Source organism: Ursus arctos, unplaced genomic scaffold (assembly GCF_023065955.2).
Source record: "Ursus arctos isolate Adak ecotype North America unplaced genomic scaffold, UrsArc2.0 scaffold_21, whole genome shotgun sequence".
NCBI classification, from domain to species: domain Eukaryota; kingdom Metazoa; phylum Chordata; class Mammalia; order Carnivora; family Ursidae; genus Ursus; species Ursus arctos.
The window spans coordinates 37,419,927-37,437,665 of NW_026622886.1; the positions used below are offsets into that span (position 1 = coordinate 37,419,927).

General features: G+C 46.1%; 1 protein-coding gene across 4 annotated transcripts in view; it reads right to left on the reverse strand.

Moving 5' to 3' along the window:
* The window catches only part of TPH2 (tryptophan hydroxylase 2), a 163,182-nt gene that overhangs the window by 102,322 nt on the left and 43,121 nt on the right, over positions 1-17,739 (reverse strand). For all 4 annotated transcript variants that reach the window (XM_057316419.1, XM_044384586.3, XM_026500013.4 and 1 more), the window contains exons 7-8: positions 12,798-12,994; positions 7,961-8,096 (exon numbers count right to left, since the gene is read on the reverse strand). In XM_057316419.1, the coding sequence (XP_057172402.1) occupies positions 7,961-8,096; positions 12,798-12,994 (333 nt within the window). The remainder of the gene's footprint in view (positions 1-7,960; positions 8,097-12,797; positions 12,995-17,739) is intronic.

Sequence of the window (17,739 nt, forward strand, 5' to 3'; positions counted from 1 at the left end):
GGTGTCATGAATTATTTCCTAATGGTGGAAGTTTGCCCTTTGATTTGAAAAGTGACATGCCAGGAAAGAGCAGAAGATATACCCACATCACTTTGTGCTGAATAATCGATCACCCCTTCGCAGCTCTGAATTGGGGACTCCCGGAATGAAGAAGCTTATCCTATGTTGTGCCAAGTATATTTTTGTTACTAGTATGTTAAGCCCAACATCTGAAAATCAAATAGAATGAATCTTTTTAAATGTTTTCACTCAAACATTGTTTAAAGGGATTCCTGGTGCAGAACTGCATTATTACTTTGGCAATAGTTCTTCTGGAAAGACAGATACTGTCTTGGCTTGATCTCAAAAAACTGATGTTAAAGAATGTAGGTTTATATTTAAAATTCCTGGTTGCTTCTCCCTGAGCAATACAAGGGGTAGAGAGGTTGCGTTACGGATGTGTATTTCACCACGGCTCCGGGCAATGTTTACGTTTCAAAGGATACCCCGTGCAGAACCACGAAGCATCTGGCCACCTCCGTCCAGAAATCTAGATCAGGGTAGATTAGGCCTCTATGGAGAAGAACAAGATCAGATTATATAGGAATGTGTGTGTGTGTGTGTGTGTGTGTGTGTGTGTGTGTGTAGGATTAATGCCTTAGAAAATAGGGTCTGCTTGCCCTACCCTTCTTCATTCGTGAGATTTCAGTCAACCCACACAGCTTCTGGAGGAAAGCATAAAATTTGGCTCCAGGAGAATACAGTTTTCTTGAACTACATTTCTCATTAAAGAGCGCTGCGTTTCTAAGATACCACTGGGCATCGGGACTAGAGAGGTCATTGAAAATCACATACATGAGTACATGTGCACAGGCAAACTCAGCTAGCAGGTGCTCAACCTCCACCTTGCACAAAACACGTTCAAGAAGCCTATAGGAACTACGACGAATAGAGACCACAAAGCCCCTCGAAGGAAGTGTCCAGGGAAGAAAAGGCAAAGGACTAAAAGCAGAACTAGGGGGAGTGGAAAATATACCACATCTGAAAATCCAAAGCACCTTCTGGAAACCAGAAGCCTGACGTCAGAGACCAAACCAGAGAGGGAGGGACAAGGCCCTCCCTGCAACTTGCTTCTCTTCCCAGTATGCCTCCTAAATTGAATTACCACCACTCCAGCAGGAAGCTTCGAGAGACCAATCCAGAGATGTTGCTGCCTCTCTGGTCCACTCTCCTCCCTGGGGGAGGAGCACTTACTCACGGCAGACACGGATGACACGTCCATCCACGTGGCAGCCCCTAGGGACCTGCACCAGTGCTTGGCAGAAGTTGCCAATCGTGCAGAACTTCGTCTTAATGCAATGTTTTAAATATTAGTTCAAATATGATTCAGAACAAGTCACAGAATGACACTCTGGTTAAAGTTGGGGCCATGAGCTTCCCTGCCTTTTAAGTGGGACAATATTTAGGGTTAGTTACCCAAAGGGAGGAAATATCCTTTTTTAGCACCAGGTAAAGTGCAGTTTCTTTCCCCTCTCTCTCTCCCTCTCGGGTTCGGTCCCTCCTTCCTTCTCTCGCTCTCTTTCTCTCGTTTGAGTAAGGGGGACGTGGGGACAACCTGCACATTTCCTTTTGTTCCTCAGCTCCACGGTGAATAACCACTTCCTTATTCTGAAACTATCTATATCCCAAAAACAAAATAGAGGAGCAGAGCAGGTGACCCCACACTGGGCGTGCTGGAAGAGCGGGCTCTCGGAGCCAAGCGACGTGCCCTCACAGCTTCCCTCGCTGCCTAAACTCTCACCAGCAAATCCCACCAGCTGCCTATAATCCCACCAAAATCAGTTCAGGATTTTACCTGAAGACACTGAATGTGTAAAAATGCCTTATTCCTGGAAGGGTGTCCAGATAAGTCCCTGAAATCAGAGTAAAGCTACTGGGGAGAGTGGAGGGCACTCCTCAGTACAGGGCTGCAGCCTTTCAGAAAGAGGTCCCACCACCACAGCGTGCATGCCCAAGACTTCAAATGACCCCACAGCATTCACTCCCCTGGACTCCCCCACTCCACGGATCTCAGATGGGGTCTGGGCCTTTGAGTGGACCTTGAACCTGACATCTCTCAGTAGCAAAGCTGTTTATGGCTTCGGCCCACAGAGGATTCAGTTTTCACCTTATATGCCAGGATTGGGGATCCACTGCAACCTCAGTCTGACCTCCTTGCTTCTGCATCGCCTTTGTCAACGGGCTCTGAGTTCATTACAGTCTTAGGAAGGAGACTGACATGTGAACAAATAATTGCCGGTGTTGTTAGTGCTAAATTAGAAGGCAGAGTATTACAGGAACGTCCAGCTCTGCCTAGAAAAAATCCAGAGAAGGTTGTGACTGAGTTTAATCCTAGGGAATTGAGACGATTTTACTAGAATCATTCCAGGCAGAACGAACTACCCGTGCAAAGGGGCGGAGGCATGAACCAGCAGCATCACTGGAATGGTGAGAAGCCCAGTGTGGCTGGAGCATGAGGTTTCAGAGGAGGCGAGAGAAGCAGGAGATACGGTTTGATGAGATCACACTTTTCTCTCTCTATGCAACAAAGAACAACAGAAGTGAAACAAGGGAATGCTAGGCTGCCTTTGTGTTTCAGAAAGGAAACAGTCTACAGACTGCTTCTAGAAGAAAAGAAAGCAATAATTAGGGGTGTCTGGGTGGCTCAGTAGGTTAAGCGTCTGCCTTCGGCTCAGGTCATGATCTCAGGGTCCTGGGATCGAGCCCCACGTTGGGCTTCCTGCTCAGCAGGGAGTCTGCTTCTCCCTCTGCCCCTCCCTCTCCCCCTTCCCCTCCCAGTCCCCCTGCTCATGGGCTCTCTCTCTCTCATTCTCTCGCTCTCAAATAAATAAAATCTTTAGGGAAAAAAAAAAAAAGAAAGCAATAATTGGCAGACAGAGCAACAATGTTAACATGACCTGGCAAATTTCTTCTAGAACAGTGGTTCTCGCTGGGGGCAATGTTGACCCCCTGAGGAGACATCTGGCAGTATCTGCAGACATCTGAGGTTGTCACCTCTGGCTTGAGTGGAAGGGTGCTCTTGACACCTAGTGGATAAAGGCCAGGTATGCTCCCTAGCACCCTACAATGCACAAGCCAGCCCCCCACAACAAAGGACGAGCTGAGACACCCAAACTATCAATGCCGAGGAGGAGAAACCCTGTTCTAAAAGATGAGGTGGCCAGGGGCACCTGGGTGGCACAGCAGTTAAGCGTCTGCCTTCGGCTCAGGGCGTGATCCCGGCGTTATGGGATCGAGCCCCACATCAGGCTCCTCCGTTATGAGTCTAGTTCTTCCTCTCCCACTCCCCCTGCTTGTGTTCCCTCTCTCGCTGGCTGTCTCTATCTCTCTCGAATAAATAAAAATAAAAAATCTTAAAAAAAAAAAAAAAAGATGAGGTGGCCAGAGGGTGCACCAAGACACGGCCACTGTGGATGTCCCCGAGATGCAGAGAGGAGACGTGGAGATGGTGGCCCTTCTCAAATGCCTGTCCTGCCACCACTCACGTGCCCAGGGGGGATGCTCACACACCCAGGCTTCCTGGAACTCTGCATCTCTCCCTCTCATCCCTCAGAATGGGAAGGACACTATTACTGGAATAACCTTGAATTTGACCCAATTGATTTACATAAAGGAAATTTTTTACAAACTTCAATACTCGATTAGTGACAAAGTTGCATGTAATCACAGCAGATCAAAGCATGCCGCTATGCAACGGTAAAGTGCTCTGACTTCTAGCAAAATCGGTGACCTTTCAATATAGAAACACATGGAAAAGCAAGTCCTCCCACCAAGAAAACCAAGAGTCACTGATTCTCCACAACTTTCACTGCTGTCCTCTAGGCCAGAAAACTTTTCCGGGGGAACCAATCCGATCTGCCATCACTTTTTAAAGTCTCACTATCCGGCCGAGTTTAGAGAACACAGAGTCTTCAAAATGTAAAATGTAAAAACAGGCCAAAGACAGGTTTAAAACCTAATATTTGTTAAAAGCTGGGATATCAGGATACACTCTCCCCAGACTGAAAAGGAAAATAAAATTCTTATTTTTTTGGATAATGTCTTTTCACTCTCATTTCTACCGGCATCTTCAAGGGTTCACCTCTGTCTCATTAGCACTGCCTCCTCGACAACAGCCCAGCAATTGAAGGCGGTTATTTGGAAGCAGAGTACAAGCACCAAACACAGGAGCCGAGTTGAACTTCACAAATTGGAGACTCTGCCCTCTCCTTGGTTTTCAGTTGAGGAAATGGGATTTCATTACAAAGACAATGCCTGGAAAAGTGCTTGGGCAGGAAACAGCACTCCCAGCGTGGGGTCCCATCCATTCAAGACTGCAGCTGCGAAGGGACTAAGGACTTTGCAATACATCTGGATTGAAGGGATCTTCACGGAGAATTGTGTCTGCCTACTGTATTCCTGGGAGGGTGCAGGGGAAACTGGCAGCAGTGGTCACCTCTGGGGAGGTGAAGTGGATGTCAAGGGAGCAGAGGACGAAAAGGAGTCACTGTTCACAGCAGGCTTTGAATTCTGAATCATATACATGTATTACCTACTCATAAGATAATAATAATTTTAAAAAAGAATGAAAATCAGTTACACACACACGCACACACACACACACAAAACAAATGAATGACATAAAACCCACTCCCCCAAAAAAGAGTGTGTTAAAAAAAACCCAAGTTAGTGAAGCCCATGCTTCCAACCCCTGACTTAAGCCTCCTCTTGTCTGGGTAGTCATGGGAGTCAGGGAAGAAGAAAACACTCACATCTGTGGTGGGAGCTTTAAATTCACTTCTGAACTCCCAAGACTTATTTGCAACTATCAGGGCATTCTCCGAGGTCTCACCCATGAGCACCCCAAAGACAACAAGTCCCAAACCCAAATCCTCCTCTTCTCTCCCTCCTTCCTTCCCCCTTCCCTCCAAGCCTGATCCTGCTCCAGTATTCTCAGTCATTATTAGAAAAAAAAAATATCCATTCAGCTTCCCAATCTAAAAACCTTAGTGCTACCTTGAGGACCCTCTCCTCACCTTCATTATGTCACCAAATATTCTTAATTCCATCACGATGGTGTTTTGCAAATAGATGACCTCTTGTCCTATCCCACTGACCTTTTCTAGTTCAAGAAATTATAAACTACATTCCTTCACTGGAATGGGAGCTCCTGCTGGTTTTCCAGCTAGTTCATTCTTTACACTTCCCCAGCCCCCAACCCCATCATCTTTCTCAAACACAATTATCTGATCATGCTTCAGAACCTTGGCTAGCTCCCTATTGCCTACAGAATTTAGCCCAAATGTCCTAGTTCGACGAATGATCATTTACGCTGCAGCCTGAAAAAAAATCCCATCCCTAACACATACCCTATGCTCTGGCCATTCTGGTGTAACAAGCCTTGTTCATTTATGCCTCTTGTGAGCCTCCACAACTTTGCACTTGCTGTTTCCTTGACTTGAAAGCTTTCCCCTCCTTCTCTGCCCTGCCTTGGACAAAAACAATTTCCTATTCCCCCTTCTAGACCCCCATTCAGTTTATACCCTCTCTGACAAGCCTCTCAGGACTGCTCCCTCTTCTGTACTCCTCTAAGACTTTGTACACACCCTCATCATCGCCCCAAGCACACTCTTCCATAATTATTTATGTTTCTATCTCCCCTGCCAGAATGTGAGCTGCTTTAAGAAGCAGCTGCTATATTTTATTCATCTTTGAATCCACTGCACCTCCCTGCTAACACTGCACATAAATGTTTGCTGAATGAATTGGCTGAAAGTACTTTGGTAAAAATATAACACATTATCCCAAAATTTTATAGACCTCTGTGGCTAAAATCTCATTTCTTTGCCCTCTCTCTCTGCATACCTATTGGCACGCTATCACAGGTCTCAGGGGGGCCAGTTATTCAAAAGGAACTAACAAAGTGCCTGCTATTTGTAAACAGGGCCATTTGTAAACCCTCTGGGCTAGATTTAGAGATTGCCTTTCTAACTCTGACAATGCTCCTTTGAGTACTCACTCCACTATAAGAAGCATTTCTTTTCCAAATGTCTTGAGTCCTATAAGTAACCTTTGTTTACCCTGAAAACACTTTCAGGGAAGCTGAAAGGAGCTTAAAAAAAAAAAAAAAAAGCAATGTAGTGACCCTGCCAGGACCGACCTGGTCAGTGAGCCTCGTGCAGCCTAAGAAGAGGAGGGGAGCCTCAGAGACTCAGCTCAAATACCTGCCTACTTCCACCACCAGCAGCTACTCAACTGCTTGAACCTCCAAGGACTCTCTGCTCCCCAGTGAAGATCATGGCAGTCCATCAATCACAAGATTAGTCTAGTAAGCATTACAAGCGAAGTGATAACCCCAGTGTCCTGAAGAACAGTGGGTAACAAATTTAGGTAAGATTAGGGGTAGACACTCATTCAAATGGAGCCCAAGGGGACAGACAACTCCCAGCCTCAGGGTCTTTGGCTCTCGTTCTCTTTTTCCCTCCACTGGAATGTTCTACCAGGAGATGATTGCATTTAGGTCTTTGCTTGCATGTGACCTCCCAAGAGGCTTCCCTGATGACTCAACCCAGAAGAGCACTGTCCATTATTGGTCATCTCCTCAACCTGCTTTATTTGTCTTTCCAGCACTTTGAGCACATCATAGCACTTGTACCTGATACCATATTGCCTATGTGTCTGCATGCTGACCATTGTCCCCCACTCTCCTCATTCACCCTAGAGAGCAGGGACCTTGTCTTGTTCCAAGACAATCCAAGGACGTAGTAACCTACCCATAAATGTTTATTCATTTTTTAAAAAAGCATACAAAGAAATATTCAAGTAGTTGACAGTTTTGGCAAAGATGTAAGACCCAAGTTAAAATGTTAAAAGCTAGCAAGGCTAAATACTTGTAATGGATGATGAGGAAAGTAAATGGCAAATTTGTTGAGGAAGGAGTGATTGTGCATGGGGATGGCAAGAGAATGTTTCCCAGAGACGATGGGATTCATGTCTGCCTCGAAGGCACTGGAAAATTCAGTAAGTTTAAGAAAACGGGCCAGTGTTTCACCCTGGGCGACTATACAATCCATGTGTGATAAGGCCAAATGATTAACACATGAGGGTTCACAGCTTATCCAACCCTTGGCCACCCACTGTCCAGGAGAGAAAGGATAAAAGCCCCAAAGGTCGATTCTCTCAAGGAAAACTGACAGAGTCAAAGAAGAACCAGGAACCGCATATATATCTAGAGGTGGTGGGTAGGACTGGAGGAGTGTCCAAGAAACGAAGACAGGAGGAGGAGCACGGTACAACGTCCTGAGTTCGGGGGTGATGAAAAACACTAAGGGAGAGCGATCAGTAATGAGCACTGCATGAGGACTGCATCGGTGTGGGCGCCTGAATACGCTTAACGAGGAGAAGCCTCCTTGCGAGAGAGGTGCGCGAGCCCCGGCTGTGTCAGCGTTGACTTAACCCCTTTGTGCCTGCATCTCCCCATCAGTAAAACTGGACATAATCATCTACACCCCGGGATTGCTATGGGGATTAGATGAGTTGATGAGAACAGCACCCGGCATGTCGGGAGTGTCCTTATTATTCAGATTTGGAACCCTGTTTCTTTTAACGCAACATTGACCTCATGGTCTCTATGGATCGTGGCTTTTGTACAAATTACACATTTTAAGGAGCAGTAGTATCAATGGCCTGGCCAACGCAAAAGGTTCAGTGTTGGGATAAGGGTAGAGAGACGAACTAAAGGGAGGCTACTGGAGGCCCTACATCCCCAGCTGAGGAATCTGATCTTTCAGGGAGCACTGGCTTCTTTAGGTGAGCACGGTGGCTCTCCGGTGAAATGACTGTGGAGGTAAAAGAGGGCCTGAGCAACTTCCAAGTAAAGTGAGCACAGACCACTTGACAGAGTGGTCTCCAGCCAGCCTAGGAATGCAACGAGGGTACTCACGGCTCCGGAGTGTAGAGGGGGTCCGAGCCGTGCCGGACGTACTGGGTGCAGTGGAACACTCTGTAGGCCAGTCCCGCCAGAAAGTCTCTCGGACTCAGGTATCCCGCCACCGGCCTCACGGTGAAGCCTGATCTTTCTGAAATGCCAACAGAAAGAGCCAACTAAATATTGACTCGACAAGACTTGAGGTCCCAAGCAGGCCATCCTATTATTGATAAGGACGTGTTAGAAACAAAGTAATCAAGGTCTTAAAACTCTTGACAACTGAATGACATCTGCTGTTAATGGCTCTCACGTCTGTGGCTTCTGATTACTAAAGCAGACTCCCGCCTGATGGTTTCCAGGGGAACAAGACATTCATTAAAGTGGAAAGAAAGGTGAAAAAAATGTTAAAGATTTAAATTCAGAAGCAGAATTAGGATAAGAAAGCTCAAATTCACAGGACAAGATTACATTTAAAGTGATGCTTACCACGTATTACCTGGTATCTTTCTCCAAGACACACCCATTCTGTCTGTGTTAACACACAGCTAATTCACCCCCGTCACTAGCCTTGTGGAATCAGTTCACTCTACGGCTTTCTATTGTCAATACCCCCTTCCTCCTTCATTCCGTATTGTTGTTTTCTGTGATGTTATGACAACAAGCATATTAATCACTGTCACCTGAAGAGGTACACTAAAGCTCTGCATGCTCTGTTGGCTTACGGGGGGAGGAGACAAGGCAGTCTAGGCAGCTGCCCTATACCGCTACCCCAGTCAGGCTGTGGGTCAGCAACGTTCTCAGTTTAAGGGTTACCTAATGCTTGCTCATCGTGAAGGCCCAGGAAATTTACAACAGGAGAGCTACCTTTATCTCTGACACCAGCATCATAAAGCCTCCCATTCTGAAACACTTGTCTCATTAGGAGAGCACCTCAGAATGGTTAGAATGGTTTTAAAAGGCAGGAACCAATTAAGCTTACAAATCCCATCCGGGGATTTCTGGTATCTATGTGAAAAATATTCCTGTTCTCAGGCCTCCTCAGACCCATAATTCTAATGATATTATGTTCATTCTAAAAGCTTTTACTTTGGATTGTTCCCTACTGAATATCAAAAAGATAAGCGTATTTTCTTCTTTTTCTATTTTATGTCGATTAAACCAGTATATCCCACATGTGGGACTTGAGTGGTGGTACACAGAGGAATGTTCTTTATTTGAAGTTATGTATCTTATTTTTATATAAATTTTTTAAAAATATGTAACTAACACATCAAGAACTTTGAATTTGTGGATATCATTGCTTTAAAAGTTTCCCTTTTAAAGAAATTAGGTATTTAAAAGTGAATCAGTTAAAAAATGATTAAATAAAATAATTTTTAAAAACACATACATTTACATTACACTTGCTATGTGCCAATGAATGATGCAGACTGAGCTTCCAGTGTCCAGTTCACAGGGATCTTGAAAAATAACAGCAAGAACAATAGCAGTAATAATTAAGACTCTGCTATGCTTAACATGTGTCAAGAAATAACTTTAGGGGCACCTGGTGGCTCAGTTGGTTGAGCCTCCAACTCGGTTTGGGCTCAGGTCATGATCTCACAGGTCATGAGACCTAGACCTGCCTCGGGCTCCACGCTCAGCGAGGAATCTGCTTGAGATTCTCTCCCTCTGCTCTTCCTCCAACTCCTTGCGCGCACTTGCTCTCTCTCAATAAATAAATAAAAAAATTTTTTTTTAAGATTTTATTTATTTATTCGACAGAGATAGAGACAGCCAGCGAGAGAGGGAACACAAGCAGGGAGAGTGGGAGAGGAAGAAGCAGGCTCCCAGCAGAGGAGCCTGATGTGGGGCTCGATCCCACAACGCCGGGATCACGCCCTGAGCCGAAGGCAGACGCTTAACCGCTGTGCCACCCAGGCGCCCCTAAATAAAATATTTTTAAAAAGAAAGAAATAGGGGCGCCTGGGTGGCTCAGTCAGTTAAACATCTGCCTTAGGCTCGGGTCATGATCCCAGGGTCCTGGGACGGAGCCTCCTGTTGGGCTCCCTGCTCAGCAGGAAGCCTGCTTCTCCCTTTCCCTCTGCCTGCTGCTCCCCCTGCATGTGCTCTCTTTTTCTCTTTCTCTCTGTCAAATAAATAAATAAAATCCTTAAAAGACAAAAAATTAAAAAAAGAAGTAAAAAAATTTTTTAAAGGAATGACTTTAGGGCTTCTAGATTTATCAGTATCAATTAGTATCCCTTCCCGACCACTTTGTGAGCTAGATAAAATAACTATCTCCATTTGCAGAGAAGAAACTGAGGCCCAGAGAGGTTAAGAGAACTCATCTGAGGCCACACAGCCAAGAACTGGCAGAGTGGGGATTCAGCCAGGCATCCTGCAGCCAAAATCCGTGCTATACCATACAGTCTCCCGTAAAAATATTAAGTTGGGAGAGAGATGTGGCAAAAATTACGGTATGGTATTCTAATTACTGGGGTTTGGGAAACAGTGCAGTAAAAAGCAATTCCCATATATGAGCAATCAAGCCCATGGTAAATCTATAATATGCACATAACTGTGCGAAACAAAGACGGACACGTTAGAGGCAAGGCCATTAGGGAGAACATAATCCAGTTAAGCAACAACATAAGGCATTAGTAATTAGGCACTAATTAAATGATACTGATTAGTGGTTCTCAGTCTTTTTCCCCATAGTAAGGAATATCCTGGACGACGTTCACACACGGGGCTCTCCCATCGTGGTGGGCGTGGTTCTCCGTGCACCTGCTCTCAGACCACGCCTACCGCTCTCAGACCAGGCCTACCTCTTCCCGATACACCGTGATCTAGGATGAATCCGCGAAGGGAAGGGCGTGGTGACTGTTAGGATCAGGATTCAGAGAGGAGGCAGCCCTTGCCCTGAGTCTTAAAGAATAGGTAGAATTTGGTAGGTGGAGGAGGAGGATTTTTCTAGCAAGGGACAGAACCTGAGCAAAGGCGTGGAGAGCCCACAGTTGGAACGGGGGTTTGCACGGCGCAGTCGTCATCCTGCACAATCTCAGAAAGCCAGGTCGGGGCCTTGAATTGAGGCTGAGCAGCTCAGAACTGGATCATGTAAACCAGAGATCAGCAAACCACGGCCCGTAGTCCAAATCCAGCTTGTCCCATACACCCATGAGCTAAGAGTAACTTTTACATTTTTTTTTAATGGTCACATTTAGATGGTTATATAGAAGTACCGACAGAAGAGCCTCCATTTTGCCTCCTGGCCCACAAAAATGGAAATATTCACTATCTGGCCTTTACACACACACACAAAAGTCCAACCCCAGTAAAATCAAAAGGGAACCACTGGCAGCCTCTGGAAGCAAGTGATGCTTTAGGAAGCTTCATCTGGAAGCAGAGGACGACAGGGGGAGGGGAGAAAATACGGGCATCCAGGTTGTAAAATGGGGACCTCAATTTGGGTGGTGGCAGTGGGTGGGCTCAGGATAGGTAGCAAAGCTAGAGGTGGCCACACCTGGAGACGGCAGCAAGCTAACAGCCTCCAAAGACGCCCATGGCCTCACGCCCTCGCCCATGGCCTCACGCCCTGAACCTGTGACTCTGAGGCAAAATGGGCTCTACGGGTGTGACTAAGCTAAGGATTTTCAGATGGACCATCATGCCGGATTACTCAGGTGGGTCTGATACCATCACAAGGGTCCTTAAAAAAGGGACTCAGGGAAGGACGGAGTCAGAGGAGACGTGACAACGGAAGCAAGAGGTTGGAGCCATGTAAGGAAAAGGCCAGGAGCCAAGGAATGCAGGTAGACTCCAGAAGCTGAAAAAGGCAAGGCAACAGAAGCCTCCAGAAGGAATGCAGCCCGGCCAAGTCCTTGATGTTAGACTTCTCATCTCCAGCACCGTAAGGTCATACATTCATCTTACTTTAAGTCACTAAGTTTGTGGTGGTGTCTTATAGCAGCAACAGGAAACTAATACAAAGACTGATGACATAGTGGGGAGGGTGGGGAGGAATTCAGAGGGGGGTCCTGAGAGGTGGGCCCGATGAGTCTAGAGAATAAAGCGTCACCGATAGGAAGAGGGTAGGCAGGTGAGGAAGGGAGTTTCAGGAAAGAAGCAAGGCAGCAAGGCTTCTGCCTTTACAACTGCTGCACTTGAGACAGGAGGAGAGAAAAGACCGCAGAACACGGGACTCAAACGCAGGGAGGCTCAGAGGAGGGAGTGGGGCCACCCTGAAACCTGGCCTCCTCCCGCCACCCCTACAAACTTCCCCAGTTGCTGTCCCAGGAGAGCCAGTGAGGAGTGACCACACAAGGACATGAACTTGAGGTGACACTGTGTCTCATCTTGTTCCCTACTATATCAGCCATGAGCATAGCCCCTGGCACATCATGTATATATAAAAATATTTCTTTGATTAATTGACTGGTTTCCCCCAAAGGAAAGTCACTAGTGTTCAACATTATCCATGATATTTCTTCATGCAATGCATAATTTTTAACAAAGCAAGTAAAACGTCACCTTTGAGGTCATTCCATCCCCATGCAGCCCCCACAGAGTAGTTCCTGGATAGAAAGAGCTCAAAGCTGAACTTGCAAATATCCTTTGGGGTTTTCGGCCTAGAACAGCCCACCATGAGAGACCCCACCAAGCCCCGGAGCAGTGTGAACAGCGGAGTCCCTTTCCCTGCCCACAGTCCCTGCTCTGCTTCCTGCAGGTGGCCCCAGGAAGTCGATGGCTCAGGGCTCCTCTCTTTAAATCAAAGGGAGCTTTTCCTTTTTTGTAAAAAGAGCCATTGCTGCACCATGCGTCCTTGGGAGGCAAGGCTAGGAGGGCAAGAGACAGCTGTGTGAAGCCTTACCTTTCAGAAACACGGAGACATCTTCGAGTTGAGGCACGTTGTCCTCCCTGTAGCCACAGTACTTGGTCAGCAGAGGGAAGTTTTTCAAATACTCCCGGCAAGCGTGAGTGGGATAGAGCTTGGAGAGCTCTCGGAACACGACGCCCCACGTCTTCGTCTCTTCCTCTGTGTACTCCACCCTGGGAATGGGCTGGCCGCTACGCAGGAGAGAGGACCAGTGAATGACGCCAGCTCCGGAACGGAGTTCAGTGTCTTCTCACGTCATACCTACCGTTAGTCAAGCTCTTATAAAGTGGGACACCTGAGTGTCTAAAAGGATCCCACTAAGAATTATTTTTTTAAATAAATGCTAACTTTATAATTTTGTGTATTTGGACTTCCATATAAATGAGTTAAGTTACATCTTCACACATCCTTATAGAAATTTGATGAGATTTATGTTCTTTCACGGAGATCAGTAACGAGTAAGAGTTGGAAGAAACTGGTTTAGATACAAAGCTATACTCCGGAAGCCTTTTCTTCAGTCACCTAAGGGAGGTGATAAATGGATGTTGTCTCTAGAAAATGAAATCGCCTGTGGGCTCTCTTGGTCCCTTGTGCTGAAACCACCCCAATCTCCACGTGTAATTTTGAGATTTTTTTGTTCAGTGAGTAAAATGCCTGGGAACGACTAAAAAAAAAAAAACTATGCTGAATTCTTGGGGTGCCTGGCTGGCTCAGTCAGTAGAGCATGTGACTCTTGATCTCAGGGTTGTGAGTTTGAGCCCTACATTGGGTGTGGAGATTACATAAAAATAAAATCTTTAAAAAATATCTACTCAATTCTAAAGAGAAATTTGCACAATGCACAAGAGGGGCATTCATTACACACCATGCTGGGAGGGTCACTTTAGGAGAGGGGTCAGCAGACATTTTTGCAAGGGTCCAAAAAGTAAATATATATTTTTTTAAAGATTTTATTTATTTATTCGACAGAGATAGAGACAGCCAGCGAGAGAGGGAACACAAGCAGGGGGAGTGGGAGAGGAAGAAGCAGGCTCATAGCAGAGGAGCCTGATGTGGGGCTCGATCCCATAACGCCGGGATCACGCCCTGAGCCGAAGGCAGACGCTTAACCGCTGTACCACCCAGGCGCCCCCAGAAAGTAAATATTTTAAGTTTTTGTGTATCAGTACAGTCTCTGTCAGAACTGTTCGATTCTGCCGTTATATCTCAGAGACAGCCAGACAACATGTAAACAAATGAACATAGTTGTATCCTAATCAAAGTTTCACTACTAAAACAGACAGTTGGCTAGAGTTGACCTACAAGCAGGAGTGTGCTGATGCCTAGGTCAGAATAGTGAGAGGTGGCTCGGGACTGGAACGGGCAGAGAGAGCCTCCTGGAGGAGGCTAAGCCTCGTGGGCCAGGTAGGACCCGCAAGTTCCCAGACAGAAAGGTAATGGAGGAAATGCTGTTCTAACAGCCCCCAGCAGCCATGAGCAGGAAGCAGCTGGGGGACCAGAAGGAGGGCAGTATGGACATGTGCTTTTGCAAGCCACTGTTTGACAGACCAGAATCCGAATGTAGCCTCTGATTAAGATACCTATTTTAAAAGTGAAATTAGGGTTTTGGGGCGCCTGGGTGGCACAGCAGTTAGGCATCTGCCTTCGGCTCAGGGCGTGGTCCTGGCGTTATGGGATCGAGCCCCACATCAGGCTCCTCCGCTATGAGCCTGCTTCTTCCTCTCCCACTCCCCCTGCTTGTGTTCCCTCTCTCACTGGCTGTCTCTATCTCTGTCAAAAAAATAAATAAAATCTTTAAAAAAATAAATAAATAAATAAATAAAAATAAAAATAAATTTTTTTTAAGTGAAATTAGGGTTTTGAAAAAGCTCTCAAGACATCTTCAACAACCTCCTGCAGCACTCCCCCACTGCCTACCGTGGCCACCGTCCGAAGTTCTGCCCCTGCCCCCGGCAGATACACACAGACAACCCATGGAAGTCCAAAGACATGCACATAAAACTCGGAGGGCTACTGCTGCCATCTACAGAAGCCGGCCTAGAGCAGGCGGCTGCCACAGGAACCAAAGCGCGGGCAGCAAGTGCCACTCAGGCTGCAACAGCTGCAGGGCCCCTTCAACAAGCTGGGACCACCGGGAGTACCCCCTCCCCCCAACCCACCGCCCCAAACCCGCACCCTCCCCCACCACGGAGGCAGTAAAAAAAAAAGGAAGGAAAGAGGACAAGAACAAGATTATTAGGCTAACAAACAGATTCCCCCACCCCCCAACCATCTCTGTACTTCAGAGTGTTCTTGCCCAAATGCTTTCTGTTTAAACTTTAGGTCCCAATGTGGCTCCTCCTGCCCCAATTATTTTTATTTAGGAAAAAAAAAAAAATGAACTGCAGTATATGAGGGATAAGGGAAAAACACACTTAAGAAAGAACAAGAAATAAGCATTTGCTTTCTCTAAGTACCAAGACTGGGGCTTGAGCAAACCAAATTAGAAAGCGATTAGCCTTGTTTAAATTTGGCTGTTGATAACAAATAAAAAATTACAACCTGGCAAATATTTGCTGAGAGGATCAAGGCTGCTAAGGCTTAGCATCTGTGATAAGTTGAGAATGAAAGCTTGAAATGGAAAGATAAAAATAGAGGGGATGCAAGGAAATAAATATATAAACGGTCTGCCTCCAGTTCCAGAAAATACAACGAAATCAATTTGAGTCAGGTAAGCCAATAAAGCTAATAAGAGCTGTGCACACGCACGGGGTAGGAAAGCGATGAGGCTGAAACAGTAAATGAAATATTGAGAAGCCGTTTGAAAAGAATCGGTAGGTCAAACTTTTCCCTTCCATATGACTCTGCAAACCTTTGGCATTTCAAAGGGGAGCTGAATACAGCGGACAGCAAGCAACAGAAGGAAAACAAGTGTGAGCTAGAATGGGAACAAAGAGCTTTACAGATCTGTTACTTAATAACGAATGTCCAGCATCAGTCTCTCTGTCCTGCCTGGGAGGCTCACTAGCCTGCTGTCCAGAGTTCTCGACCCAGGCGCGTATGATTGCTACCCTGATGGCAGGTCAAGTCTAACTCTGATCATCTCCAGATTTCTCCTTCCACTCTAGCCCCGGGTCACTCTTTAAGGCAAATGTTTAAAAGTCAACTTCATCAGAAAGTAAATGCTAATTTTATTCATTTTATTTCTATTATTAATAGCCACAATACCAAGATCCAAGAAAAAATAAGAAATTTCCTGTTTTTTCTCTGCAGCTAGTAAGATTACATAATAAAAACCCATCTTCGAGAGCTCACTATGGGCCAGATACTTTTCTAAGGTTTTTAAGTGTGTGTGGTTTTTTGGGTTTTTTTTTTAATGAACTAATCCACTTGATTCTCACAGCAACTCTGTGAGGTAGACACTATGATTATCCCCGTTTACACATGAGGAAATCGAGGCCCAGAGAGATTAAGCTATGTGCCTAAAACCATGGAGCCAGGCTTAAAATCCCGTCAGCCAGGCTCAAGACTGGTTGTAGTCTTAATTGATTGGTATATACCAATGAAATAAAAAATGTATTCCAGACACCAACTTATTTTCACATAGCAAACTGAAATAAGGCTTGTAGGTATGTGTATTTACACATAGAAAATCTCATATACAATCCCATGTAGTCATGGCACTTGTACGTATTTGTAGATCACATAAAGTACGTCCGTATTTATTCACTTATTAAAGCCTCTCAGTAAGACAGCGGTTGGGGCACTGGGAATGCAGATGTGTTTTTAAAACTTTGAAATTTGACATTTGGAAAAATAAAAATTGTAATCATGGGAAAAACAGAACGCACTGCCCTTCTTTGCCCTTGTCTGGATTAAGGTTTTTTGTATGAATTGTATATAAGAAGGATGACGGGCGGGTGTCCTGATCTTTGGGGACCTAGGATATATACCCATAATCATTTCACATCTATCTGTGGGCATGCATTTTAATGTACGTGTAATAGGTGTCATATTTCAGCGTCCTAAAACTCTGCTCTGGACCAAAATTAAAGTCACTTAAGTACTTCACATTCTAGAGAAAGCCCCCAGCACCTAGAGCTAGCCAGCTTATCGAGAGGCGGCAGAGGGCCACCTGGGTGGCTCAGTCGGTTAAGCGGCCAGCTCTTGATTTCGGCTCAGGCCATGATTTCATGGGTCATGAGATCGAGCCCTGCGTCAGTCTCCGTGCTCAGCAGGGAGTCTCCTTGAGGATTCTCTCTCTCCACGTCCCTCTGCCTTTCCCCCTGCTCCCTGCTCATGCATGCACGCTTTCTCTCTCTCTCAAATAAATAAACAAACCTTTAAAAAAAAAAAAAAAGGCAGCAGAAATGGCCCTACCATTAAACAAGTTCTCTCAGGGGCACCTGGCTGGAACTTGCGACTCTTGTTCTCCGGGTTGTAAATTCAAGCCCCACACTGGGTGTAGCGATTACTTTAAAATAAAATCTTTAAAAAAAAATTGTCATACCACCCCCAAACCTTACCCACCAGTCTAACAGGAAATAAGGCCAGTGTTTGAGGGAGAAGGCAGGCTCTTTCCCCTCCCCCCAGTGAGGAGGGTAGGCTGCGCCATGACAATCATTTAGGAGGACTGCCCAGGAGAAGTGGGGCCTGGCATTGTGTTTCCCAGCTGGACCCCGGCTAAGCGGCAGGACTTCCCGCCGCCCCCCGCCCCCAGTGTGGCCACCAGAATGGAGCAGCAGGGAGACATGAGGTTATGTGGAAGCTAGGAGCGTAGTGCTCTATGAGAAAGAAGAGGGGACCTTAGACATGCGTCCTCTGACATTTGAGGTTCACATGAACACGGAGCCAGATGCCCAGCGAACTCTAGAGATTTCTGTGGAATCCCATGCGATGTGCCTGGGAGGAAAATGGGGGAAGGCTCACTGCATCTAGTCCTGCTCAGCTCTCAGGA